Source organism: Nyctibius grandis, chromosome 15, assembly GCF_013368605.1.
Source record: "Nyctibius grandis isolate bNycGra1 chromosome 15, bNycGra1.pri, whole genome shotgun sequence".
Lineage (NCBI taxonomy): Eukaryota > Metazoa > Chordata > Aves > Nyctibiiformes > Nyctibiidae > Nyctibius > Nyctibius grandis.
In genome coordinates, this window is record NC_090672.1 from 6,307,156 (window position 1) to 6,333,048 (window position 25,893).

Genomic DNA, 25,893 nt, shown 5'->3' on the forward strand with positions numbered 1-25,893 from the left:
GTAACTCAAAAAAAAAAAAGGGCTAAATCACATGAATAAAAGAGTAGAAACTGGTCATGATTGATCAGAGAAATGACATTTTGCACAAATTTACAACAACCTTGTTTGTTTGGTAGTAGTTCAGGTAAGGGGGCTGGTCAGTGCTGTTCCTAACTATTTTTAAGATGAAAATTGATAAACGTACTAATAGAGTCTCCTCGCAGTTTCATTCGATAGCAAGTAGAATTGACAACCTGTCAGGACCCTGCAGCCTGTAAGGCCAGTTTAAAAATATCTTCCTCTTTCTTTTGTGGGTTCCTCGCCCCAACTCAGGTCTCATTGCATTAATATAAAATATCTACTCTGTTCCTTCCATATCACATGTTGTTTCATATGGACAGAAAACATTCTTGAGCCTGTACCCCAGGCTATTGAGAGGGAATTCCTGGCCTCTCACTGCTTCAAACTGGTAAGGTCTCTGCTCCCTTCTGCAACTATTTTAAGCTGAGCTAGAAGGTCTCCAAGGTCCTCTTCCCCAGCAATAACCTGAGGAAGACAAATAAAGTATTCATGACTGCAAGAAGAAACTAAAACAATTAAATTACATAGGTCTGAGAACTGCCTCCTTGAATATTTCAGGAGCACTTTGTTGCCCAGTTGTCTGCCATTCAATGAGGCTGGATGATCGTGTTACACTGGAAGCCAGCAACCCATGGCCTCTACCCAGAGGTCAGCCAAAATGACAGATCAACACACTGTACAGATGGTATTACACCTGCTGGAGAGATGGACTTTATCTGGGCCTGAGCCGAAAGACTTTGCACTATGCTAAGATGCAGCTCAGGCTTCCTCCTTTCAGTCCCCTGACCTACCTCTATAGTTAGTCTGCAAAAAGAGCAAACTGAAGATGCAACGCCAGGCAAGCCTGTACTAACTTTAATCTTGCTGATTGGTAACCAGAGCAGGTAACAACAGTGAATAACTGGTAGAGTAATGATAACAGTAGGAACTCTGGCATGGTTAGAAACCAGCAAACAGGCCCCTGTGTTGTTCTGCATCTTCACCGTCGTTGTGTCCTGTGCTAGCTGGAGTATAACTACAGAGGATGTGAGCTTTGTGCTTCCATCATACTTTCTTTTTACTGGGCATACTGGGCACCTGGGTGGCCTCAAATAAGAAGCAGTCCTTGTACCCCTTCCCCTTTTCTGCACAGCTGGGAACCGTGGGTTTGATACAGAACTCATCTGAGTCAGTGAAAACCCCTGGATTTGAACTGCTTTTCAAACCAATCATACATGAATGCAAGAGACTTTCCAATTGTGTGGGCTACAGCCCTGGTGTGTGGGCTACAGCCCTGGTGTGTGGCTGCCCACAGGGCCTGCTCTCCCATGAAAAATGACTTGTCTGCAGAAAACATCATAGCCCCTGAAGCATAAATCAAAGGATCAAAGCGGAAAGTTAGATTGTCCAGACTCGAATTATTACACCCTGGTATTTGAAGATCTCCAGCAGATGCTAATAAGCTTGCAGAGATAAAGGTAGAAGGAATCATGCAGCTAGGGGTGAGGTTTCATATTACAGCTAACCTGACTTTATGACTGTCACCTGAAAGGGGCCACTCCTTTCTTCCAGTGTCTTCTATATTCCTCAGTTGTTTCCTTTGCACCAGTCCTCGTGATCTTCACGGTTAACTTGACTTTACAGGTAAGTTGATCTAATGGTGAGCTTCCTCTTAAATGAGTGGGTCCACTTGCCTGCAATTGCTCTTGCTGGTTATTCCCTCACCCCATATCATAAGGCAAGATCATAAGGCATTAGTTCAGTTAACTGATTCAGCAAAATTTTTACATAGTTAAAAATAAAATAGAAAAGCACAAATATGGAGAAGAAAGAGAGCAGAAACAACTGACACAGGAGGGCAGAACAGCTCTTAGCGGCAACACCACAACGTGAAACTCTTTTGGGGCTCCTAAGCCAGGCATTAGAAGACACACTCAGACTCTTCTTAAGGAGATTGCCTCCAAAACCTGCCATTTATTTTAAAGGATGATGAACATTTTTTCCCATTTAATATCAACAAGCTTGTCAGTATCTCGTGCTCTATTCCACTGCAGATAATTAATTTCCTTAATCTTCTGTACATAGATCCCTGTTCATTTTACAAAAGGTCCCATCTCTCCCTATGCACAGGAGATACCCTCATAAGTAATAAATACCTCTCAATAGATATCACTTTAACAAGGAGGTGGTTTGTAGAATTTGAGTCACTTCCATGCAATATACATTCTAATGGAAAGTTCCCTTTCTGTGCATAAGCAGCCCTAAGACAAGCACATCAGTGAGCAACTTAACCTGCTAAACCAAGTCTGTTCAGCCTTTTGAAACAAGAAAAGATCACAGCTACTATCTGCTGCTTCGCATCAAAGAAAATCTACCAGTGTTAATGGCACCTGCCTCCCATGTTATTAACTAATGAGGCACATGGAGCTCCGATACATTCATCCATGGCTGTGAGGTGAGCTTCTGAGAAATTAGCATTTCTTTATTGTGCACTAAAAAAAATTGCTAGGTGAAGATCTTACCCTCAAGCAGGGTTTTCTAATGGTTTAACAAACAAATCTCTAAGTAACAGTTGAATGGGCACAGAGAACAGTAGGGAGGAATCTGCCTGTGCAACATTGTTAAACATTGGAAACAGACTAGGAGTGCTCTCCATCCAGCCCAAGGTTGGAGTCTTTGACAGTGCGGTGCACCTCAGAGAGATGCCATGATACTATTTCGCTTTGAAATTCTTATGTCCCACTTACCATAGCCAAAACAAACCTTATTAAGGATGGACCCTCAACTGTGCATGACAGAAGTCATAGTGTTTGGATTCTCAGACTGCTTTTAGTAAAGGCTTCTTTCTGTGCTTCCTGAGCCTTTAGGACTGAGGCATTGCCACCTGCTGTGGGGTCTTCAGCAAGTCCACTGAGTACAAAATTACACCAGTCTTTTTTAAAGGTTACTTCCATAGTAGGTGACTATCACTTAGTGCTTAAATTTTATTATTTCCAGAAACTGTGCCTCATGGGCCTAACTGGACAGAACTGAATTTCCTTGAGATGCATTTTTTTCTTAAAGACTTCATTACTGTCCATTGGCATTCAAAATGTCTTCCTATAATGAAAGTACAGGCAAATATCATCAGGTCTGTACTGTGAGCAAACTGCCAGAGCAGTGACAACATCACAAGCCATCAAACCAATTAAGGGCTATCATACATCCTTTGATCACAAGGCTGCAATTTGTCTGTTCATATCTGTGTCAGAAGACAGACAGGAGGATATACTTGTCTGTAGAACAATCACGTCCTTTAAGAATACCTCCACCAAATTTAAGACTGACTAACAGGACAGACACTCTTCCCAATCCAATAATTTTCAGAATTTGCATTTTGGAATAAAGCTCCCTCAGCAATAGCTTAAGCTACTTTCAACTCAATGTTCACCTAAGCTAGCAGGTTCTCCTAAAATAACACTAAGCCTTTTCTTGAACCTGCCCTATTCTCTGCTTTCTTGGACTCTTACCCTACCATCAGGACTTGAGCTGTAACATCTGACTTTGGGGTGGCACTCAGCAGCTCAGAGATGTCCTTGTGTAGCAGATTTGGTTTTGTTTTTTTTTTTTAAGAGCTCGGCCTGTTTTTTAAGGGCTCAGCACAGCAAGCTGTTAAAACTAAGTTCCCTTTAAGGAAGGAGAGTGTGAGCAGAATCCAAGCTTCGTTTTTTGAAGTCCCTGCCCTAAGCATAAGCAGAGAACAGGAGATTGACTTTAAACAAATGAACAACACTCAGAATCACTATAGGACTAAGCACTTAACATACAGACTCATTTGCCACAGGAGCATACAGGAAGAAGAGATGTGTATCTTTTGAAGGGGAAGAGTCAGTGACAGGCTGGGCTCTGCCCGTGGAGATGCAGGTCCTTCCTACCTAGGGTGACTCTCCTTGACTGCTGTCAGCATGTGTTCAGGACCACCCATTTTAGAGAGAGGCCCCTCACCAAAAAGCCTTTTTAAAATACAACTTAGCTCTAGCCACAAAAGCTACACCATGAAGAGGTGGAGAGCAGCACTCTCTACACATTTAGCTGGGGACGAGGTGTGCAGTGGTAACAGCCACACATCAAAGTACCTTTTTAGCTACTTTCCTCTCTACTGAAACAGGCCACAAGTGCAAGGAGCCTTTTAGCTCTCCTGTCTTCATTGTGTTCCCGGCAACTCTCCTCCTACCATCCCCACAGTTCAGTCAACACTTATAAAAAGCACATCTTCATGAGATACAAGGGGAAAATTATAAGTTTGTTTACACAATGGTGTTTCATTACAAGAAAATCAGTCCCTCGAGTCCCTGGCAGAACTGACTGACCTTTCAGGGTATGACTTCCCCCAGCACCAGGGCGGTCTCCTTTTCTCCTCAGAGCTGATGGTGGAAGAGGCCACTTGCTTGAATTTCTCATCTCCACCTTTGCTGCTTCCTAGCTTTCACAGTCCACTTCTAGGCAGCAAAAGCAGAGGCTGCTACAAAGGCAGTAAAAGCAACAGCATTGCTGACCCTCTGCTGAGCAGGGGATGGACACTGGGGCCCAGCTTGAGGGTAAAGTAAAGTATCAGGAAGATGAGGTATTTTATGCATTTACACTGTGCTCAGAAGGCATTCAACAATGCCAGCAATGAAGAGCATCTGGACCTCACCCAAGACACTTCAGCACGTATCTAGGGGACAAAGGTGCTTCCTGGGACTGCCATGAATTCCTGTAGCCCAAAGAGAAACTTTTTAGCGGTATATCTCTAGAGAGGCGGCAGCGGCAGGGCTCGCACGCACGGGGAAGCTGCCCTAAGGCACCGCCTGGGCCCTGCGCGGAGCCGCCTGACAGGAGCGGCCATGGCAGCGGCGCCCTCTGCCGCCTCCGCGAGACGGGCGAAGGGGCGGGAAAAAGCCCGCGCGCCGCTCTGAGGGGAGGGCGGGCCCGCCGCGGCGGGCGGCCGGGAGCGGGCGGGCGGCGCTCGAGGCGAAGTGTTTCCTCTAAGCACCGCCAGAGCCCCCTCCTCATGGCTGGTTTTAGCACCTTGAGAGAGCTGAGACCCTGGAACAGCTGTGGGAGGGCAGGTTCAGCCCTCCCGCTCTGGAACACGTGTCTGAACGTGAGGGGAAGCATAAAAAGCAGCGAACTCACCTCTCAGGAGGCTGTGGAGCACCCAGCCAAGAAGGGAAGAAACTGACCCCTCTCTGCTGACACCCAGCCACGGCCTCAGCCCTCTTTCCTGCCACATAAGCCTATGCAGTCGTGCAGCTACACACAGCCAGTCAGTGGAAGATGACCACTCGCACTGAGAAGAGCATCTACTTCAGTCATTTACTTCCCATACCATGGGGAAGACTAAAAGATAAACTAGTTGAGTGGAGAAAACAATTCTGTTTCCCTGCAACCATCTACTGTTATCATTGGAGAGCTTGCAAGTGCCACCAGAGAAAGCCAGGCCACCTCTGCCTACCCATCTCCACAGGCGCAGCACGAAGAACAGGAAGGCCCTTCCTCAATCAGAAACCACTACCCAGATGCATTTGGCAAGGGGCTCTGCTTGAGAGGGACCATTTCTACCCAAGCAACACTTGGAACAAATTAATCAACAGGAGGATGTTCTCAAGGGCCGTCCTACTGCTACAGCAGCCTTTTCATATAGGGTTTTGCTGGTCCTCTTATAAGTTGCACCTAATCTGGAAAGCTTGTCAAACACCCCATCATCATCATGTTGGAGGAAGAGGTCAATGTGCTGCGTGGAAATAATCCAAGTACTTGGAGCTTGCAGCTGTTAGTGAGTTTTCTGTGATCAAGGGCTTATGACAGCTATTGAAGGAATCTGTCTTCTCCACCTGGCTTACCTCAGGGAATCAGCTACAGTTGCAACACCACCTTTGCTTGAGAGAGATCACTAAGTCAAATAATGTGGTTAGCAAGGACTGTTGGGCTTTAGAAGAAAACTTCCAATGAAATAGAAAAGTCTGTCCCATTCTTCAGCCATGCCAATTCAACATCAGATCCCCGTGCTGCTCTTATTAAAGACATACCAATTCATGAAGCCACATACATAGGCAGTGACGTGCTTTGCAGGCTGAATTGAGGACTACAGTCCAGGCATGCATTTATTCTAGCTGCAGTAGATACAAACCATATTCTAAGGAGCAGACCAATTAAGCTGTAAAAAAATTTCATTCTCTCAGTAACCAGACATGCCTCAGGCCTTATGAAAAGTACTTTTCCTTCCAACATTATGTTCTTCTAATAGAATTGTTAGACAAATTCAGCAAATATTGAGCTGCTAAACATCTGAGGAAAGCTTGCATTACTATTATAAAAAAAAAAAAAACAACAAAAAACCCCAAACAAAAAAGAAGAGCCTCAGGCCAAGTTTTTCTAGAACTAGAGAATTTTGGCAGCAACTATACAATCCTATAAAAGAGATCATGTTACAGGAAAGCATTTGACCTAAAACTCAGGCCACTATAAAACAGCATCCCATATTAGGTACCCAGTATGTGCATTCAAACGTGGAAAATTTAGGCTGTTCTTTAGTTGTGATCCAAGACTTTCTCCTCTGCAAAGAAACAGGTCTGCAAGGGTTAGGGAACATGCTGCCAGCATAGCTATAAGAAAGGATTTTTTCAAGTACTGGCTGCCAGTGTTAACAGCAGCTCAGCTCCTGCAGCGAAGGGGCACTTTATGGTGCCAGACCCCAATGAGACTGCATAAAGCAGAACTGGGAGAGCACTGCCAAAGCCTGACTGGCAATAACGTTAATAAGGGCCAATGAGCCCTCAGAGTGCTTCCAAGCATTAAGCATTAGCCCTTGGATACAGCAAGCTTCCATCAGATCCCAGACAAGGGGAGTTCAAGTGAAAAGTAGAGGTAGGCACAAAACTCAAGGAGTTTGGCAACAGCTGAATCCTCTGATCAGAAACAGACTATTATTATTACTGTCAGCTGATGGGCAGACTAAGGGTAACAGCAAGACTCAAAAGGCAGTTCCTGAAAGGGAGAGATGCAGAGGGATTTTTTTCCCCACTACATTCAAAAGCTGCTTACAGACATTCACTGAAGACTCCATCCTTCATGAACATCTCATCCCATCACTGCTGTTACTTGCTAGCAGTTTTCTGACAGCACAAAAAGTACACCCTAGTTCTCAATGTCATGAACCTTTCCAACCTCTCCTGCTCAGCTCAGAATACATTTGAAAGCACAATACGTGAGTTCCAGCCTTCCCCTGATTTGCCCCTTCGCTATTTCTCCTGTATTTTAGGCATGGCAGCTCTAAAAGGATTCCTAATGCCTCTGCTCACAACAATAAGCCAAGCAGCTTACTCCACTGAATACTTCAGCTGCAGCTTTCAAACAAACACTGCTAGGAAAAATCTGCCATATATCAGCACACATCCTAAACTACTCAATCCCATTACTAGTCTGGCTTGTGCTTTCAGGAAAATAAGAAGCCTGGATAAAGCTTTTTTTGTTTTGTTTCTCAATCTAAATGCACTTGAAGGTGTATGAATTATTACAGCCTTTTTGTGACTTGCCTAACTCTTCCAGTAGATCTACTGGATTTTTCAAGTTATGTGGGTGAAAATGGGGAGAAGTTATGAACTGCTTCTGCCCTTTCTGAGCAGGACTGCCAAGTCACTTACCCCAAGCCTGCCAGCAAATTAAATACTCAGAAAAGGTATTAGAATCAGTCCATCTGTGAGCAGCAGGAAGAAGCAGCTGGGTGCGCCAGGATGATGCACATGCACAGGATCACACCAGCTCAGAAGCTGCTGATTAAACCATCACTTCCTGTGATTTTGCAGCACCAGTGCCTGGCACAAGAGGTGGAAAACAGCAGGCCACCTTTCTGTTAGCCTCAATCCTGCAGCAATAGAAACAAGGAAATAATGAAGCTAGTAGAAATAAGGAAATGGAAACTAGTTTGTCAGACCACGCTGAGTAGGAGAGAAGGCTCTCTAAAACCTCATTAGCAATAAATTAGGTCTCTAAGGAGATACTAATACTTCTAGAAGGAAGGGTGCCTGAAACACCACCAACAGCAACTCTGCAACCATATTCTCCTGCAGAATAGAAAAGTGCCACCCTAGTACTCTAGGAAAGAAAGGATCCCTCCGCCTTGCTCAGGAAGATAAAGACAGAGCCCAAAGCAAGAGGGCTCCCATGGAGAGGTTTCCAAAGCATGCCAAGGACAACAGCTCAGCACCCAGCATGGGAGGATTTAGCTCTTTCTCACTGACTCTCATAGTGCTACAAGCAAGTTACAGGAGAGAAACTGGAGAAGACTCTGTTCTTTTTCTTAGCTGGAAAAGAAGAAAGTGGTGTTAGGTCAGGGACAAAGGAACCAAAAAGTTTAAAGAGTAACAAACTGCCCTATGCAGAGTTTCACCAGTTTAAATTCAAGATCCGTTGGCTGACTAGCACAGCAGCATTGCCAGATCAACTGTTTCTCCCTTCAGGGCGTTATCACCCCAGCTATTTCAGGACAAGCTAGCAGATGACCTTCCAGGGACTATAATCTGAACCAGTGCCCTTTTCTGGCAACACGATGCATGGATTGCAGGACAGTGATACAATCAGTTTGCTTGCCACATGCTGCTTCTCCAAACCACCACCTTGCTTAACAAGGCCACTTAATCTCCAGGAGTGCTCTTTGCCTCTACAGCTCAGAGAGGGACAGCTCCATCTTCTTCAAGGGGTAAGTAGACATGAGCCTGTTGCCAATGTGAAAGCAGCTGCTGATGGAAAAAACAGATATGAGAGCAGACAAGGATCACAAAAGGGAATTCAGAGTTTTATTTCCAAAAAAGATCAATGTAGTGTTGAAACAAAAATCAAGTTCAATTAGTTTTCCTCTGATTTGAATGACTACAAAAATAGATTCTACCCAAATCCATAAAGCCAGTTAACAGTACCATAACAAACAAAAACCAAAATTACTCATTCAGATACCACATACAGCAGTCACAGGAATCTAGCATATATTATTTAACTTTTTTCTTAAAAAGTAAATTTCTAAAATGTTTCCGTTAAAACTGAAATACCCATACGATTTTAAAAAAATGTACAAAAAATAATTTTAAACCAGTTGGAGGTAACAGTGTGCGTTTATTAAAATCCTGCACCAAGGCAGTAACATTTATAATTTAAAACCCAGCCCAGTAGAAAAGAGAAATGTGCAAACATTTAGAACTTAGATGTACTCAGAGGCTTGTGGTGCATCAGACCTGGCGATCCACTTCTGTCCTAATGCAAGGCGGGCTCCAAGAGGAGAGGTCTCTAATGAGGCACTAAAAGGGGAGGCAGAGGCAGGCATGCATATGCATGCAAATTGCAGCTCGCTAGCCTGCGCTCCAGGGAGCAGTGGTGTCTTCTCCCCAGGGACGGTTGGTTTGCCCAATCAGTAGTGTTATGGCACTCGATCCAATGCCAGAAAGTCCGTGGTGAATTCTGGTCAATCTGCTTTGGGATAAAAGAATGCAAAAGCCATTTTAGAAAACAGAAGTTGAAAGCTAATGAGAGCTAATGAGTTGATATACTCAACAGATTACTGCTATGAGCTCTGGCTACCTCTCCAGCTTGCTTTATGGTAAGGTTAAGAGTTAGGCAGGAGCCTTCAAAGGATTTTTAGCTCTTCCTTTAAAGCCGATGCAGCATATTTACTCATGTGGCACAAGGTGCTGAACAGTGCTACTACATCACTCAGCCAGCAGATTCCTATCCTGAAAATTCAGACCAGAGTTCTGCACTATCTCAAAGCATTTAAACAAGCTGAATTTTATAAAGAAACTTCATTCTACTTTCTGCTTCCTTTGGCTACTTCGCTGGGCCTGAAATATCCTTAGCATCACCTACCTCCTCCATTACTTAGTCCACGTCCTAATGGACTTCTTGCCAAATTTCTTTCTGCATAGCTCCTGCAATGACACAAGAAGAGATTCATTATTGCAATGCAGTATCATCCCATCCACTCCCAGCTGCTGACAGAAGACCAGGATTAGGTAGTGTCCAGAGGAAGTGCGCAGAGCAGAGCGTGTCAGGCAGTCACTTATCCTTACACACCAGCAGTTACCAATCCCACCAAGCTTCCTGCATCCGTTGCAAACAGTAGTCCTTTGTCTACACTTCCTTAGCCCCTGTCACCTGAACATCAGTTTTCTAGGGAGACAAGATAAAGCCCCGCACCCATGGTGGTAGCTTAGCTCTACTGTATAGACAGAATGGGAGCAGAGATACTGAACATGTCCAAGTAACAGTGTCAAGCCAGGATTAAAACTCCAGAGTCCCATCCTCGACCAACTAAGCCCATGTGGCCTGCCCTTAGATCAGTATGGGTTGACACGAATAGAAACCTGTATGCGAATACTCAGAGTCCTGTTCCTTTGGGATGTGGGAATGTGATCTCTCCTGCTTTTCGGAGAGAAAGAGACAAAGCATTATTCATAAAAAACGTCAAGGGACAACATGTGAAAGAGAACCTGCCTCTCTCTTACTATTTCCCTTTGATAGTTTGTGGGACACATACAAGACCAGATTCCAGCTCATGGATCCCTGACATCATGATGGGCATCCCCCTGCTTTCAACTAGAAATGCCCTCCCTTGTCAGCCCCACCCATGAGGAACAGAAGTTGGTTGATACTCACCCTCTGCCCCCCTCCAGAGTACTCTGGATCTCCTTCAGGACTTCTGGAAAGCAGAGGGTTAAAGCAGTGAGCCAAACCAGTGGAGATCTGCTTTCAGGCAGCAGCCTAGCTGCATTCCACCTCCCCGCTGAACAGCCTTTAAAACCTGCCTCCCACAGCACAGAGGTCAGACCTTATATCATTGCCTCTTCAACAGTACCAGGCTTTTACTGAACAGGTTGGCATAAAGGACTGACACAGTCATTTGCCAGGGGAAATGTTGCCAGTCTGAGAGTACCAGAGTCCCAAAGGAACAGTCTGTTCCAGCTGCCATTTTACACCAGTCCTATTGGAAAGTAAAGATCCTTCTCTTATCTCAGCAGTGAATACACCTAGGCGGAACAACCCCTGCCTGAGGGCATGACTATGTGTCCAACCCCTCACTTCTACTGATTCATGAAAACCCAGTATTTCTACCAGTCTTGTGTAATTGCAGATCCCTTGGAACTCAGTACTGGAACCTACAAAATTCCCAGCAGCTTTCTTCTTTTCCCACCCAGAAGGGCACCTGCCCTGCCAGTAGCAAGACTTCATCTCACTCACTTTCGTCATTGAGTAAGGCATGTTCCATCAGCCTCCCAGACTTCCTTTCTAGAAAAAAAAAAAAAAAAGTAGGAAAAAAGCTTTTACCTAACAGTATTTTCCCCTTTCCATGAAATATGTGCAGTTGTGGAAACCCACAATAGAACTGGATTTTTTTTTTCCCCTGTTAAGTACCTTTTGACTTTACTGAACGCTTCACAACTAATCCTTAAAGCCTCTCACATACTGAACTGTATTTTCCAGCAATACTAGTTTGGCTAACAGAAGATCTCATCTGTAATTTCAGACCTTATCTTCCCACAGCCTCTGCCTTCCAGCAGAAACTAGTCTATCCTTTCAAGGCAACCTTGCCACATGTAAGTTACTTTAGAGCTAGCAACTACCGTGTCCTGGTAGGTCACAATGTTTCCCTCATGTCCCTTCTTACTTTCCCCTTTCTTAGGTAGAAAATATCAACAGTAGCAATAAGAAAGATGTTTCAGGGCTTACACGTCACCATGCTACATTTGGTATAATTACTTTTTGCTTACCATCTTCTCCATAGTCACCCAAGCTCCTTCCTGATCCCCTAGAAAAGGAAAGGAGGCAGAAAACAATCACTGACTCTGAGGCATAAGGGTGCAGAGAATTCATGTATACTCTTGGCAGCTACAAGAAGCTCCAGTGCATGTTGACTAAATGGTTTGTTGAGCAAGAATGTAGGAAGGGCTTCATCACACGTTGGTGATGCATAAGTCTGCAGGCACCAGAGAACATTTCTAAACTTTTGGAATAAAATTCCTATAGGATCTCCATGAGTGTCAGATCTACTGTTATTTACTGATGTTCCAAGAGGAGAGGAGGAACACTGGATTCCCCTTCACAGAGAACAGTTCAGCCTCGTCAGTAACACACAGCCCCTGCAGTGTGCAAGAGTAAGGTGTCAGTCAGACACATCATTAGGGAACAAGTAACGCAAGCCAGAGCTTACAGTTTATGACTCTAGCTTAGGGATAACAGTTCCAGTGCTTCACTGCTTTGTTGCATGCCATATCCATCTAGGAATGTCATTAACAAAGACTTCAAAGTCTTTTTTTTTTTTGAAATACAACATTTTGTATGAAATACGAAACTTTGTTGGAAACAGTCGAGTAGATCTCGCTACTCAGACACAGTCAGTGTGCAAGAGTTCTACAGACCTTACCTGGATTTTCTTGCAGCATTCTCCATGCCAGACTTGTGCACGTGATTGTTGCTTGTAACTTCTGGCGTGTCCACAACGCACCGGGGCTCCACTAACCATTTAGTAGAAAGGGAAAACCTCTCAAACTCCGATGGTGAGATCAGATAGAAACCTACAGATGATTGGGAATTTATAAGCAATTCTCAGGTCCAAGAATACAGTTCCAGAACTAGAGGTGATTCGAGAAAGAACAGATCTAAATCTAAGATTCATCCTATCGAAATGAGGAGGAACATTGAGGAAGCTATTACCCCAGTTTCCCAAGGATTGGTTAGCCTACAGATTGGGGCATTTAAGATTATGCTGAGAGATAATTGTATTGTCCTGTGCTGACACTTATGAAAAGCAACATAGAAGGATGTAAAAACCGAACTGCAAAGCAGCGATACACCTTCTGCAGCCATAGGATGTTGGATCCCAGTTTTGCAATTTGAGTGTTGAGCCATAGGTGTGTAAAGGGGGCACAACACAGCCATTTCCACAGTGCCTGCTGCTTAGAGAGCCATTCTCTTGGCTCCAGACAAGAGGAGGGTGGCCAGATGTAAGCTACCTATGGGGCACATCCAACCTGTTGGCTGAAAACCACTGCATGCATGAACAATACTGGAACAAACTCACTTCTGCTTCTGCTAATTCACGTGTCAGTACCTGTTGGCAACTGGTGCTGGCCAGAAACATATAATGGACATAATTACATAATATTCACTTATATACGCAGCCAGTTCTAAACCTTAAGTCCTATAATCCCTTTTCCATTGTCTCGAACACACAACAGAGGTAGATGATTTGGGAGAAGCACCTTACCTTGGCCATATTTGGTGAAGACGCAGGATGCAATGCCGCTCACATCCTCTTTGCGGATGCAAGGGTAGCGGATCTGTAACTTGAGGAAGGGCAGTGAGATGATCTGAATGTCTCCCAGGTTAGTCAGGACAGCCAGGTCATTTTCGCTGTAATCATCAGTCTTGCAGCTGCCAAAGTTGGCAACTGTCACCTTTCGTACCCTGCAGCCTTCCAGCGCCGTCAGCTTGAGCTTCAGTTTGGAGCTAACCTTGGGTAATGTGAATACCTGTCAACAGAAACGAGACACTGACATCTCTTTTCTGCACAATGGCAGCAGCCACACCTCAGGACATCTGCTGCTCCCTCCTTTAACAATGTTTTCATTCATAGTGAAACCACACAGGTGTAACCTGAGTCAGCTGGCCCCCTGCTCATGGGACAAGTAGTAATCAGACACGGTCAGTGTTAGAATCTCTTTCTGTTCTGACATCAAGCAGTTTTACCCTTCAGGCTGCAAACTGCATTTCTCCCCTAGTTCTTTCAAAACCCCTCCATATTTGGCTAAAAATTATTACAGAAAGAGAACAGGGTTTACACTAACTGTGTGCTCTTCCGCATTAAAAAGCCAGGGCCAGCCTACATCAAGCTACTTCAAATCTTCTCTACTGACTGGTTACTGTGCAAAACAAGAAACTTTTTAGTTGCTTCGTAGAAATGCCTACCAGTTCCTGCTTCTGTCCTAACCACAGCAAAAGCTCTCTCCCAAAAGCAAGAGCGGCCTTGTTCAAAGAGTATAATGTAATATAGGAATAAAATTACTATGTTCAGTATGTGCATCACTACGCTCTACTATTTGCTGACACTATACTATATATGCTGACACTATTTGTCAGCACACACCTGATTTACAGACTGCACCAAACAGAAATGCTGTCCCAGGGGTGTTATTCAGGTAGAGAAGAATAAGCATTCCCAAGAGTTACCTTTCCACTGAGCAGTGCTCAGTGCTTTAGCAGATTTTATGTGCAGTCCATACGCACCTCCTGGGTGATACTTACCTTAAATTGCTCTTCAGACACCACCAGCAGTTGATGGCTGCCTTGCATATCAGGACTCTTAGAAAGGTCATGTGCTACTTCTAGAGGTTCTGGGAGGGGAATGCCACGTCCATCCAAGACAAGTATACCCACAACAGGAGCTCTATGCATCAGCTGAATCTCTTTGGCTAGACAAGCAAGATAAGGAGGAAAATAAACAAACAGAAAAAACAAACAGGACTCTAGTCAGAGACGCTGTGTTAGAACCTCACTCACATCCTCTCAGAGCTGGAGACCTATACAACGCAGCTATAGAAACACTGCCTAAAAAGATTTAGTAGTTAGAAGGTAGCTGGACTGAACCGGTTCATGTTAAACTAACTATTATGATATAAAGATAGCAGGTCCAGCTGTCAGAATAAGGTTCATGTGCACTGACGCTTGATGGCAAACTTCAATGACAGTTGACACAAATTTACATTTCTGAAGTCGGTGGGAAATGAGGCTAAGGCATGTCAGGCAGTGCTGAAGCTCACTCTTCAGTTGAGTTGCTGCAGCGAGCATTGCTCAGCTCAGACACTGCTACATTTAGCTCCACTCTCACTGATAACCAGCAGTAATTGAGCTATCTTGCTTTTCTGTATGTAACTCTTGGTTACACGAGTGATGGCTGAGACCCATTAGGACCTTGCTTTCACAAGGCATACTTACCCTGCTCTGCCCTGACAGGTTCATCCATCCTCCTCTCTGCTGGAGGAACACGTAAACAGAAGGCGTAGACTGTACCTCCGTTGGTGCCTGCCCACAAGGACGGGCAGTGGCGGGAGCCTGGAGCAACAAGAAGGCTCATGAGCCAGGCACCATCTGTGACATCCTTAGATAACTGCTTTCCACTAGCTATATACACCCTCCCTCTGTTTACATCCTAAATATCTTTACAGTAGGGCAGACTTGCCAGGGAAACTACAGGTTCTTAGCACTTCTTTTCCCAATACGTGTCCATCAGCAGCCCTGATAAAGGACATGGCATGTGAGTAAAGGGAACAGCACGCTGTTTCCATCAGACACCAAAATTGCTGCATCCAGTTTTCACGTATTTATATCACATATGAGCAGAGTCAACTTGTGCGTAGTATCAGTTCAGCCTCTGATGCACAGCCAGCCACCATCCACACCAAAATTAAAAGGCTCTGCTGGGAACAGGGGTGAACTTTAGAATAATGAGACAAGCAAAAGCTTATACTCAAAAGGTCAGATGTCATCCCAGCACATCTGAAAACCATACATAAAGGCTGCATCCAAAGATGAACTACTGCTTGCCTTGGATTAGCCAGCAGCCAGAATGGCTAAATAACAATTCTGCATGACAACATATGCTCTTGTTCTATATTAGTTTTTCAGCATAGCACAAAGTAGGACACAGGAGGTGCTGAATTTTCCTGGCAGTAAATCCTAATACATTCCTTGGCAGAAGGAGGAAAAACCCTGTCAGAAGAAAGGAGAGATGCTTTTTCTACTCACTGTCTCTCAAGAAGGTATCAGCAAAATACAAGGTGCGCACAAAGCCAGTGAAAGAGTCTTCTGCAGACCGGGCTTCAATCTTCCGCTGGACTGGAGCCAGTTCCATTTCCTGCAATGCGTCTTGGTCAAATTTGGCATTTGCTTCTTGCACCTGGAAGGATGAGGAGACATTTTGTCAGTCAGGCAAAGACATAGTGGGGGGAGAGAGAGAGATAGCAAGAGTGGCAGCAATAGAAAGGGAAAGCACCATCACACCCGTGAACAGGTAGATTCTGCATCATATGTTCAACTACAGACAGTACATTTTCTCTAAAAATGTGACTATTTTTCTCTAACAGGTAGCAGTAGTTGCCATATTTGCCCTTATACCCATAGCTGCTGATACCATAGCAGGACTGCAGACCACTTCGTGCTCTAGTCAGTCTAATCAGGACTCTGCATGCTCCAAGCTGTAAATAGACAGGACCCCAAAAAGGTGGACCCCTCACCTCTGAGGCATTTCCACTACCTCCTCGTCGCTTCCTACTGGACACCCGGCTTCTTCTGATCCGCCTGAATGATTGACGGAGGGACTTCTTCAAGGATTTCACCCGAGACAGTGGGCCTTCTAAGGCCAATTGGTCACTAGGATGCAGCGTGCATCTGAAAGAGGGAGACAGGAGGCACATGGTCACTTTCTGCTGGGTGACAATCACTCCCAAGAGTCCAACAGGACTTACACAAATGTCACAACATGTTTATATTCTTGAAGGTCTTCAAGGACAGAGTCCAATGAGGCACAGCTTCTTGAGAAATCTCTTATCATGACTTACCTAGCTAGCAATTCCAGGCCATCTTTAACAAGGGATTACCACAGACCTCCTGGAAAGAAAATACTTACTTGACAAAGACCAGTCGTTTCTGCTGGTGGTCAAAAAGCCCAAAACCATGACTGGTACCAAAGGCCACAAGCTTCCATTCAGAGTGAAGGGCCAATGAGGTGACCACAGCTGGTGGTTGACATTGGACGATGACAAATGGCTGGAAACCAGCTTCAAATCGAACAGGTCCATCTCGAGTCTTTAGTTTCTCATGACCTTTCCATCGATAGCCCTCTTGGTCCTGAAGAAGATCTGCTTCAGCATAGTCCACAACATGTTCTGCATCTTCATCATTCAGTTCCATCACCAGTACCTGCAAGGAATAGGACAAACTTTGCTACAGCTTTTACAATGCAATCAGTCCTCCAAACTGCAGGCCTTCTCAGCAGGTGCAAAACTACAGCATCTCCCAGGGCTGATAAATAGCATGAGATAAAGTCTAAAATACAGATCAGAGAAAGCAGAGAACAATGAAACAACATTTCCAGCAACTGGATCGATTCACCACTATAGAAATTAGTATTTCCAATTTTAACACATCTCCAAGTTGCACTGTGACAATCTGGACTAAAAGCAAGGTTTACGATGACTGTTTATATTTCAATACCTGTCCTGCTGTACCAGCTACAGTCAAGTATCCGCTGTATTTACACAGGTAGATCTTCTGGATCCCAAGCCTAGGATCATCACTGTAAGGGTCGAAGGTACCAACCTAGGCGAGAGAATACAGAGTGGCTGGTCTTCGCAGATGCATTAACTAGGACAAGACTCAAAATTCCTCAGGTTTTCAGAAAGCTTCTACAAGCAATAGCTATCTTACCTTGCGAAGTGGAGGCCATTCGTCCTCACCCAGGGTGTTCATATTGTCATTGGGATCACCATCTGTGAGAAATACTCTCACTGTGCTTAGCTTGTAAAGGAGATGTAAGCAGACACCAGATGCATCCCAAAACCGCACAGTGCCATCTTCATGCCTGTATGGGGGTGAAACACACATCATACAGGAGAACACCAAATCACTCGGATGAGGATGACAAAACAGAGGGGAAAAAACCACAACCAATGATTAAACCACACTGTTTACGAAGCCCTGAGCTGTGGCAACTTAGAGCTTCAAGAAAAAAGTTTTGGGGAGCTTTTTGTTGTTTTTTTGTGTTTTTTTTTTCTAAATCTAGTTTGTTCTTGATGCTCTGACACCAGTGTACAATTTAAGATTACTCTAAAAAGCACTGAAAAGGAAACAAGCTTAGCACATAGAAGGAACAACTCATCCTGACAAAAATGCTATTACTGGGGGTGTAAAAGGGGGAAGGGGGAGAAAGAAATCAGGCTTTAATCTTAGTTCTCCAGGTGAGAACTAGCCACATTCTTCCAACATAAGGGTAAGGACTTCTAACAACTTGTTGCATCAAGAATGAAGTCTGAAGAACAGCCCACAGAAATTCTTAAAAGTGCTTTGAAAAGAAAATAATACATTTTTATGTGATGAGACAATCTCTTGCTAGCTACTTCTACTGCTTAGCTAGATCTGTTCATTCCGATCAAAGGAGACAGGAGCCCAAGCTAACCTCCTTTTTGAGATTCAGAACAGTGTAAAGTAGGGGAAAAATGCTTCAAAACCTGCAAGATTAAGCTCCGCATTTACATTGCTCCCTTTGAACCAGTCTGGATTACTGCCTGCACTTGTACACTGATGTTTGTGGGGGCAATGGTAACACGTCGGAACTACAAATAAGCCAACTTTATAGGTTATCTGTGAACATCATGTTTGCTCAGAAGCAGCAGAATCAGTTAGCTTTACAAAACTAGCAGTCCAACTTTGAGAAGTTGTACTGTGAAGTTGCAGCCTTCTCTCAAGATGAGCAGACTGTAATCCCACGGGAAAGCCTCAGTTCAAAAGGAAGAACAGGAGCTGGAAAGGGCTTCTTGATTGTTATCAGTTAAGTACATACCCTGTTAGAAGCAAGTCCCTCTGTGGAGGATCTGGAGCTATGTTGGTGCCACCATCAATCGGCCACGGCTACAAATACATTAAGGGAAGACTGTGAATTCCTAGGCAGTGACAGTGTGAAGAGAATATGCAGTCAGCAGCAGAGCATGAACTTCAGTGCAAGTGGCAGTGAAACAGTCCATGCTGTTAGCTTTTGTTCGGATTAGATGTTCCTGTTCTGACACTAGCTGTGCTTTTTAGAAGATATTCTACACATTTCCTCAAGAAGCTGTGCCGAAAGCTTCATGCTTCTAAACGAGAAGTTTGTTACCACTGACAGCTGGGAACACTCAGCCTTTACTTCTAGCTTGTCAAAGCCTGAAAAAAATATCACATTTTAATTCCCCCTGTGAGTAACTATTGGTGGTGCTCTGGGAAAAAGCCTTTCTAGACCCTATTAAGAGGCAGGACAACGTCTGTTGGGACTCATCCCTCCACACGCAGTCAGCGGCACAGACCACCCACGTTCTCAGCAGTCATGCTGTTCTTGAATGCATGGGAACACATGTACATTGAAAGCTGCCATACCATATTCGAGTAGTGAATGTTCTGCTTGCTCCCAGCACTGATAATCCTCTCCCAGAGTTTCAGTGGGATGTTGGAGACGTGGTGCGAGCAGGTGATGGCTGAGCAATGGAGAGAAGCCAGGTATGGAGGATGGACTGCTGGCCAGCCTGCAGTTTTCAAGTCTATAACTACCAGTTCTTCTTCTGCCAGCACCACCATAGCAGAAGGGTCATCAAACTCTGCAGAAACAAGATTCATTGAGGCTGACAGAAATGACCATCCAAGGTTAATAGAAACAAGCTTCCTGTAAGGCTTATTTGAAAACTGTTATCACAGAGCTCTGCACAAACATTTTTTGTTGGCAAAACCTCTAAATGCTTCTGTGTTAACTGGGCCTATTGAGGCACTAACAGTAATAGATTCCAAGATACTAACAGATTTAACTGCAAATTCATCTCTCTTTACACCACTCCTGGGACTGTCAGAGTGACTTTTTACAGATTCCACTGCAGAATAAAAAATTTGTTAACAACATACATGGCTAAATAACACAAGTTCATGTTCACCACTGTAACAGCCAGAACTCAAAGGACTTTACCAACAGCTAATTAACAGCATGCGGTGGACAGACACGCGTACACCCCGGCAGTGACCCATTTAGTACTGTGTTAGGACCACAGTCCATCTAGGCTAAGCTGCTTAAACACAGTAATGCCTTAGGTTCTGCAGAATGCTTCTCTGCTTGAACTGACAAGTATTTACAATTCAGCTCTCTTACTTTTCATTTTCCCTCCTTCTCATATGCTGTGACACATCCTCTGGACTTTCTTTTTTAAAGAGTGTGCACATCATCTTATATTCATACATATATTAGACAAGATTACAAACAAAAGAAATCTATTAATGTAACTTCACACCTGACACAATCAAGAAGTTAAGATTTTTCATTGTAACTAGAATTAAAGCGAAAAAACATTTAGTCTACAAGGACAGTATCACAGCAACATTCACGAGACAGCCACAATAGCAACTGGTGGGGAAACCAAAACCACGGATCAGTTCACACCAATAACAACTAACACAGCTACAGGAATCTAAGTGAATACACACCTGTAATGTGTCATACGGCAGGGGGGATAAACAGCGAGGCGAAAGCAAACTAGCAGCTTTTCACTGACCTTCCCTGCTAACCTATACTTTTACTTCCCTTTTTTAGCTGTTTGATTACCTGGAACACACTTGCAAGAAGGCATGTCTATAAGCAAGTACATACCAAGGCTGTTTACTCAGCAAAATTAACTTCAAGTAATTAGTACTTGGCATCACTCTAGTTAGACACCCCAAGTTTCACCTCTGACTAGCCACAGCCATAACACACCACTAATCAGTTCAGTTTCTTCATGAAAAGGAACTTGCAGTTGCAACTTGCAGTTGCCTACAGGACTTCTGAATAGAACAAACAATATCATACCTGTACTACACTATGCAAGATCAGCCCTGCACTCTAACTGCTGCTGCCAACATTAACCAAATATACTCTCTTTTAACAATAATTTCTACCCTGCAAAGGCACACATCTGAGCTCACTGCATATGGCAAGAATCTATTTTAAGTTGCTGAAGTAGCAAGCATGCTAGAATTTGTCATGACTGCCATACACTCATCCACCTGCTAATTTGAAAAAAAGAAAACAGGAAGAGCCAGCCTTTTAAAAATTGTTTCCACAGCATATTCAGGGTAGTGGAAAGTCACCAGCTACCACCATGCCACAATGCATAAGCTTTGTGCTTATTAAATTAAGTGGCTTTGGTATACAATTAATACCCTCGTATTGCCATTGCAGGGAAGACTGCTTAAGGGCAAACAAGGCAAGCTACACAGATCCACTAAGCTTAGGCAATCAGCCACAAGGAAGCTTGTCAACCACAGAAACCTCATTTTATTGTAAAAAAACTTCCTCATCTAAGTGCAATAGCTTCAGCATCCTGTAGCAGCTCCTGTCTGTACCTACCAGAAGTCGTGTTAACTAGATAATTCAATCCTTGGGAAGTATACTTATAAAGCCCGTTAAGTTCAGTTACTTTATCCTAAAGGACTTCTAATCATATCCAGGAACTGAACTTTAAGTAGTCAAACTCTTACCTAGAAAACTCAGATTTCTTTCATCTTTTAAGACTTTTGTTCCATCATCTAGGATCTCAGCTCTGACAACTTCACAGAAAGTAAAAGGGTCTAGTTTCATTAATGATAAAAGCTAAACAGTATCTTAAGTTTAATGGCATTGTTAAGCTTGAAGGTTTAGACCTATAGGTTCTGCACATTTGGAAGATGTTTATAAAAGGCAGTGTTATGTAGGGAAAACCTATAACAACAAACATATACAGGCACTTCATCTCAGTTACTTTCTGCCTATTGCTTTACTGGTTTTTCAGTGACTTGAGAGGGTCTGTTGAGGTCCAGGGACAGAGGCAGGGGGGGAATCCAAAAGCTTTTTTATGCCTGCTTTCCCAAGACAGTCTTCCCCGGGATCTGTGGTCTGCTTTGTACAATAGGACAGAGAGTGCCAACCTGCATCCACATATTTGAATGCCCATGGCTGCACAGTGTATAACTGGGAGCTGTCACCAATACCACTGGCAGTACACAAGACAGATAGGTTTCTACTAAGCAAACCAGAAACTAGAAAGCCTGGGAAGATTCAGTAACAACTTCCAATATTGCACATTTGTGGAGCTTGAAATACCATTTTATCTCAGTTACTTCACGTTAACCAGAAGCAGGAACTACACCAGCATTATACAAACAGTTCTTGGGGAAAATCCTTCACAATTCCATGAAAAGAACGAGTATTACGGCTACTGTGGAAGTAAGGGCAACAAAGCTCTCCAACAGAAGCAAGAATCTGACAAGCTCTAAGCGAGCTGTGGAATGAGTGCTATTCAGTTTTAGAACTGTTTACATTCACGTAAATTATGTTCTCTACATACTGACCCTTGGTTCTATGTCACCTTTAGCTGATTCATTACCCAGAACCCTAGTCATAAATCCAGGTAAGTAATTAAAAGAAGCAGTGCCTCAGTGGGAGTAAATTGTGTTTTTAATTATTGCCTCCTTTGAAGTGCTATTTCCAAACAGCAATATTCAGATCCTCATTTCACGGCCTGGTTATGTCCAGTGTGCAGCTTACACAGACATGAGCCTAAGAGACCTTTTCTCATTAATGGAGTAGCTTCATTTTTTCAGGAATGCATGGCATTTGCAACCAGCCCATTCTTTATACCAGTATTTTACACTTCCCTTCTAAATGGCAAATCTCTTTTATGGTTGGACTCAATCTTGAGGGTCTTTTCCAACCTAAATGATTCTACAATTCTCTGTCAAAGTCTCAGAAAACCCTGAAACACCTGACCTCCTTATCACATTTCATATGCTATTTATACCAGGCAGATTTCCACATGCGTACACAGCCATTCTAATTCCTCAGTAATGCCCTTTCATCACATACCTGCAGTAGGCTCTGAACTGAAGATTATAAAGAAGTCTATCACCCGTGACGTGAAGTCAAAGGCTGTCTGCTGACTGCCACGGACAACAGAGATACTGTGCCGGTCACCATAGCTAGCCCGGGGCATCCCTCCTTGGAATATAATGTAAGGAAGCCTTAAGAGAAAGACAGAGTTAGGGTGGTGTACACTGAAGTGATAAGTAAGCAACATTTCAAAGGCATAAGGCAAGTCAAACTTTGACAAAAAATTCTTCTAACATTACTCTAAAGGGCTCTTATAGTATTGAGCACTGCACCCTTTAAATGCCTTTAAACAGGTGACAGCGAAGGGATACACCATGAACTTACCCATTTTTTGTTGTCTGCCAGTAGATCTTTGAGATGGCCTTGCAAGGAAAAGGACCTAAGAGAACAGTGTTATTTGCTGTAATTCAAGAAGTGCATCTTTACGTTAAGAAGTTCCTTATTTTGCTTCACGTAGGTCACCTCAGCCTCCAAGTCAAGGGGAGCCACCTGAATTAGTAGGCACAACCACTACCTCCCCAGACCAAGCCACATCAGACAAGTAGTCTTCTTGGACACACTGACCACAGCACTCCTCAGCAAAACAAGGCTTAGACTCAGGGGAAGTTTTGAACCATGTTGCTGATGGCTAACAGGGAGTGGAAGTGCTGTTGTAGAAGCTGATTAACTAGAAAGGATTGTTAAAAACACAGACATTCCTGAAACTAATATGAAGGTGATAGAGCTTTAGAAGCTTCTATATGCTTGAATGATGAGGTCATCCCCATTTGACGGGTTTCAGCAAATCAGAGGCATCATTTCATCACTGCTCAGGTCAACAAAAAATACACTTAGCTCACTATTAATTACAGAAGATCCAAGCAACTCCTGCTGAACAGGACACTTGAACTAACACAAAGAGCTGAATCACCAACACCCTTCTTCATAAGGGACACTAATTTCTTCAACACATTTGCTCTCCATGTTCAGGACAGACCTCAACATTGTAAAGGAGTTTAAAATCCAATAAAAAAAACATACTGAAATCCCTCAGTCCAGGCTCAGGACCCATTCAAAAGGCAGCTCTGCATTTTGCCATTAGGATTAAACACTGGGGAGAATGTGACAAATACCCCACACAAGTTCAAAATGAGTTTGTGTTTAGACGAATACACAACAATTAAACCTCACTTACTGACCATAAGGCACGAGGGTTTCCAGAGGCTCAGGCTGCCTGTTGTCACTGGATACTGGCCACTGGGTGTGACTTCCATCATAGTGACAACTAATGAATTTACTGCCATCCCTCTGCCAGTAGAGGTTCTCCAGTTGCTGAAGAGAAAGACACACAATGACAGCTCTCCAGAGAGCTGGTAACCCCCCCAAAACCAATGCATTCTTACTAAAAAAGCAGCTTTGTCAGGCTCTCCCTGCATGTACTTCAGAGTGCTCTGAGAGGAGAGAGCCCTTCCTCCCCTGCTCAACTGACTTTGGATTGAATTAATACCTGGCTGCCCAGGAAATGGTGTGTCACTTTGTTATTCTGCAGGTCCCAGAGGACAATCAAGCCCCTGCTGTATCCAATCAGGATGTGGTCAGGGTTCTTAGGATGCTCCCGAAGGGCTTCTACCAATTCACATGATCGCCTGTTACAGTAATCTTCTGGTACCCTACAGAAGCAGAAGAGAAAACCAAGAAAAGTGTATTCCAGGTACAACCCAATATGACTGTAATAACAGTTAAGGTATAAGAATGAGAAATAATTAAGCAACAAAAAGTTCAAACAGATGAGAATAAGTACAATCTTTTCACGAATCCTTCAAGCAGCAGAAAAGTCTTGTGTAAGACATCACACCAGGCCTGCCACATGAACATGCATCCAGTCCCATTTTCTTCAGAGAAAACCCAAGGTTTACAATGAATTCCAGGACTGGATCCCAGGAGTGTATAGACAGTCTGAATCACCCGCCCTATTCTCTTGTGACCCTTATAGAATAAAGGTAACACGGAAATGTCAGTAGGAAACAACAATGCCGTGAAGTAGGACAGTTTTCAGCAGCACTTGAATCTCCAGAGGATCAAAATCCTCATTTGGACAAAGCAGCATCAGAAGTTCTGCAATGGCCAAAAAATAAATGGGTAATTACAGCTAAGTGTAACATTTTTTTGCAAAAGTAAACACAAGGGACAGGGCACAACGTTTGCAGATTTACTCCAAGTGTCTCCTGTATAGTTCTGCACATATGCTGTACCTCCACTGTGACAGTTCGGGGTTGACCAGGACAGAAACTGTTACTTAACACATACCAGGACCCAAAGTTACTTTCACAGGAGTCATGCAGATTTGGACAATGCTTAACACAACAGTGAGGCCTCAGTACATAATCTAGGGTGACATTTTAACAAAGGATATGTCTGCTAATGGGATTCCACCCCTACACAGCAGTGCCTGTTTGCTCACTCACCGCTGCAGCACAGCCTCAGAGGTTATGGTCCTGTCCTCCAGCACTCTGAATGAGGGAAGCTCCACTACAAAGATGTTGCCACTCTCTGTGCCAAGATACAGGACTTCCCGTGAGGAATGGGGAAGGACAGCTGTTATCTGCGTGGCACTCGGTGGAGACCTGGGGATGCAAAGAGACTCTGATCAACTGCATGCAAGAAGACTATCATTACCAAACTTGAGCGAACTTAAAACTCAATAGGGATATTTACAAGTGTCATTTGTTTTATAGGCAGAGATTTTGAGCCAGGCATTATTTTTTTGAATGTGAAAAACACTAACTTTAAGACAAATTATGTCAAAAGACTTTTGACAAGCACGTGGACAAAGACCCAGATGCCTTTTTACAGAAGTCTTGCTTATTAAGTGTAGCCAACGGAGCTAACAGCTCACCCAAAACTGGCAAGATCAAGTGAAACTAAAAACATAGTAGTATTTTAAGCTATGACTTAAGGGATGCTTAGGTTTACTTAAGTTTTACAGCTCCTGTACACACAGAAGTGGATGCACAATTATTAAAAAAAGATTCACCCTTCACATTGGTACAACACTCTTAAAAGGTGGTCTCCCAGGCCCTAGCCATCTCCTGTTTGGTTTCCATGGATGCCCCTTTAATGGATTCACAGGAGTGAGAGTCTGTAAGAACAGGACAAGCTCTAGCTAGAACCATAGCAGA

General features: G+C 43.7%; 1 protein-coding gene across 2 annotated transcripts in view; it reads right to left on the reverse strand.

The window, feature by feature from the left end:
* Positions 1–9,148: 9,148 nt before the first annotated feature.
* The window catches only part of LLGL2 (LLGL scribble cell polarity complex component 2), a 33,397-nt gene continuing 16,652 nt past the window's right edge, over positions 9,149–25,893 (reverse strand). The window contains exons 6-26 of one of the 2 annotated variants that reach the window (XM_068413067.1): positions 25,180–25,338; positions 24,222–24,384; positions 23,914–24,046; positions 23,060–23,114; positions 22,712–22,866; positions 19,228–19,445; positions 18,662–18,729; positions 17,530–17,683; positions 17,317–17,421; positions 16,730–17,022; positions 16,338–16,491; positions 15,850–16,000; positions 15,040–15,156; positions 14,350–14,516; positions 13,313–13,577; positions 12,470–12,620; positions 11,817–11,854; positions 11,287–11,334; positions 10,705–10,747; positions 9,916–9,977; positions 9,149–9,519 (exon numbers count right to left, since the gene is read on the reverse strand). In XM_068413067.1, the coding sequence (XP_068269168.1) occupies positions 9,515–9,519; positions 9,916–9,977; positions 10,705–10,747; positions 11,287–11,334; positions 11,817–11,854; positions 12,470–12,620; positions 13,313–13,577; positions 14,350–14,516; positions 15,040–15,156; positions 15,850–16,000; positions 16,338–16,491; positions 16,730–17,022; positions 17,317–17,421; positions 17,530–17,683; positions 18,662–18,729; positions 19,228–19,445; positions 22,712–22,866; positions 23,060–23,114; positions 23,914–24,046; positions 24,222–24,384; positions 25,180–25,338 (2,704 nt within the window). In that variant the 3' untranslated portion in view covers positions 9,149–9,514. Of the gene's footprint in view, positions 9,523–9,915; positions 9,978–10,704; positions 10,748–11,286; positions 11,335–11,816; positions 11,855–12,469; positions 12,621–13,312; positions 13,578–14,349; positions 14,517–15,039; positions 15,157–15,849; positions 16,001–16,337; positions 16,492–16,729; positions 17,023–17,316; positions 17,422–17,529; positions 17,684–18,661; positions 18,730–19,227; positions 19,446–22,711; positions 22,867–23,059; positions 23,115–23,913; positions 24,047–24,221; positions 24,385–25,179; positions 25,339–25,893 lie in introns of both variants that reach the window. The other variant, XM_068413065.1, reaches the window with a different exon arrangement.